This window comes from Dromiciops gliroides, chromosome X (assembly GCF_019393635.1).
Source record: "Dromiciops gliroides isolate mDroGli1 chromosome X, mDroGli1.pri, whole genome shotgun sequence".
Taxonomy (NCBI): domain Eukaryota; kingdom Metazoa; phylum Chordata; class Mammalia; order Microbiotheria; family Microbiotheriidae; genus Dromiciops; species Dromiciops gliroides.
This window is the reverse complement of record NC_057867.1, coordinates 67,672,062-67,674,275: the sequence shown is the minus strand read 5'-3', so window position 1 is coordinate 67,674,275 and position 2,214 is coordinate 67,672,062. Positions and strand designations below refer to the sequence as shown.

General features: G+C 42.8%; 1 protein-coding gene across 1 annotated transcript; it reads right to left on the bottom strand.

Moving 5' to 3' along the window:
- Positions 1-909: 909 nt before the first annotated feature.
- LOC122733991 (putative P2Y purinoceptor 10) lies at positions 910-1,953 on the bottom strand (the record flags this gene model as incomplete). Its single annotated transcript, XM_043974681.1, has 1 exon — positions 910-1,953. A coding segment is annotated over one exon (1,044 nt), but the record flags the coding sequence as incomplete, so codon positions are not given.
- Between the last annotated feature and the right edge of the window lie 261 nt (positions 1,954-2,214).

Here is a 2,214-nt window from a genome sequence, read left to right as displayed (position 1 = left end):
ATGCTTTGGGCCTTGTGAACCTGTGTGCTTGCAAGGGGAAATGATAACAGTCCCAGAATGGGGTAGGGGTTTGCCAGATGCTGAAAGTCCCAGATTATCTCAATGGGGCAATGAACCAGAGAAGTAAGTTCTTCAAAGTACACCTGGGATATCTGTGTTAAGAAGGAGACTCTGACACAAGAACTATATACAAATAGCTATAACATGAGATGGAATGCAACAAGTGCAACGGCAAAGCACAAAATGTTATTGGGCTCAGAGAAGAGTAAGACTTATTCTAATTGGAAAGCATGCAGGACTTCATGGAGCAGGTGGCATTTGAGCTAGCTCTTAAAATATGGGGTAGGTTTTCAGCAGCTAGATATGAAAAAGAGGAATTCCATGTAGAGATAATGGCATGAAAAAAAGACAGAGGTGTGTGAGTACAGGATGTGTACAGTTTTGTTGAAGCACCAAGTGTATGGAAGGGCTTGGTGGGAGATACAGCTGAAAAAATAGGTTGGGGCCAAATCATGAAGGACCCTTAACATTAGCCTAAGGAGTTTTAATTTTATTCATTAAGTAATGGGAAACCATTGAAGGTTTTGAGTAAGGAAGTGCTGTGAGAAGATTAATACCTAAGATTCATCTGGCAACCATATGCAAAATGGATTAGGGAAAGAAATTCTCTCTCTCTCTCTCTCTCTCTCTCTCTCTCTCTCTCTCTCTCTCTCTCTCTGTGTGTGTGTGTGTGTGTGTGTGTGTGTGTGTGTGTGTCTCCAGATCAATCAGTATTTATGTGAACATGATGGAAAATTTTGATTTTTCTTTAATAATATTTTCTAAGAAAAATTGAAGGGGGCAGTGTCTCTTTAAGTCAATCCTCTTCAATATACAAAATTGAATATATTTTGCTTGTTCATAATAGGATTAAAGTGGTTTGAAGTCATCCAGAAGCTCGAATGTAATGGTTTGAAGCTCATCTTGTCTGCGATTAAAGCCAAAGTTGTTGCTCTTGGATGTGAAACGGGAAAGGACATTCATGAGGCCACGAGATGACAACTGATCCCGAAACTCAGCCGTCATAAAATAATACACCAGGGGGTCGAGGCAACAATTCATACTAGCAAGGCACAAAGAAATAATGTGGAAACACAGAATGCTTTTCATAAAGGAGCAGCTGGAAAAAAGGTCTTGTTTCAGCATCATGAAGATTGGGAAATTGATGTGGTATGGGGTGAAGCAAATGAAAAAGACCATGGCACACATCAGGACCATCCGCAAGGCTTTCTCTTTCTCACTTTTGTTCTGGGGGGGCATTTGGTAGTCTTGTAAGGATTTCATCATCTTCCAGGTGCAAAAGGCAATGACGCCAACAGGGATCACAAAGCCTCCCAGTTCAGCTATGGTGATCATGGCGATGGAAGAAGCCATGCTGATGTGTCGGACTGCAAGATCGGCAAAGCAGGTCTCATTGGAGGTATTGGCCAGGTTGACACTTCTCATGACAAGCAAGGGCAAGCAGGCGGCCCCCACAGTGACCCAGATGGTTGCACTGATGGCTATATCATACCTGCGCTTCCAGTTTCGGGCCTTGAAGGGCTTGAGGAGGAAGAAACACCGCTGCAGACTAATGCATGTCAGGAAGCAAATACTCGCATACATGTTGAGATACTTCAGGTAGAAGCAGAAAAGGCACAGGAACCTTGGGAAAGGCCAGTGGTGATTGATGTAGTAATAGATCCTCAGTGGCAGCGAGAGAACATGGGCAAGATCAGCAATAGCCAGGTTGATCATGAAGATGATGGCCTTGTTCTTCTTGCTAATGAAGCGCCACAAGACCCAGAGGCCTGTACTGTTGGCCAAAAGGCCTGGGATGAAGACCACAATATATGTGACAGCATACAGGGAGTACTGAAATGGCAGGTGAAGACCAGTACAATTTACTTCTGTACCATTCCCTTCCATCTTGAATATTTATGTTGCTTCTGTAAAGAACGCATGAGAAAAAGAAAGGTCTGCAGAAAACAAGGGGAAGGCAAAATCAGTCCAGTGTCTATACGTAGGGGTGCCTACACTGTCAGTAACTAACTTCTCAAGTACATTAAGGTCTCCAACACACTTTCCCCAACAACAAACCCATGAAGTAGAAAATACAAATAGCATTATTTCCATTATACAAAAGGGAAACAAGTTCACGGAGGATATATGCCCAGAGAAGGTTATTCTTATTCC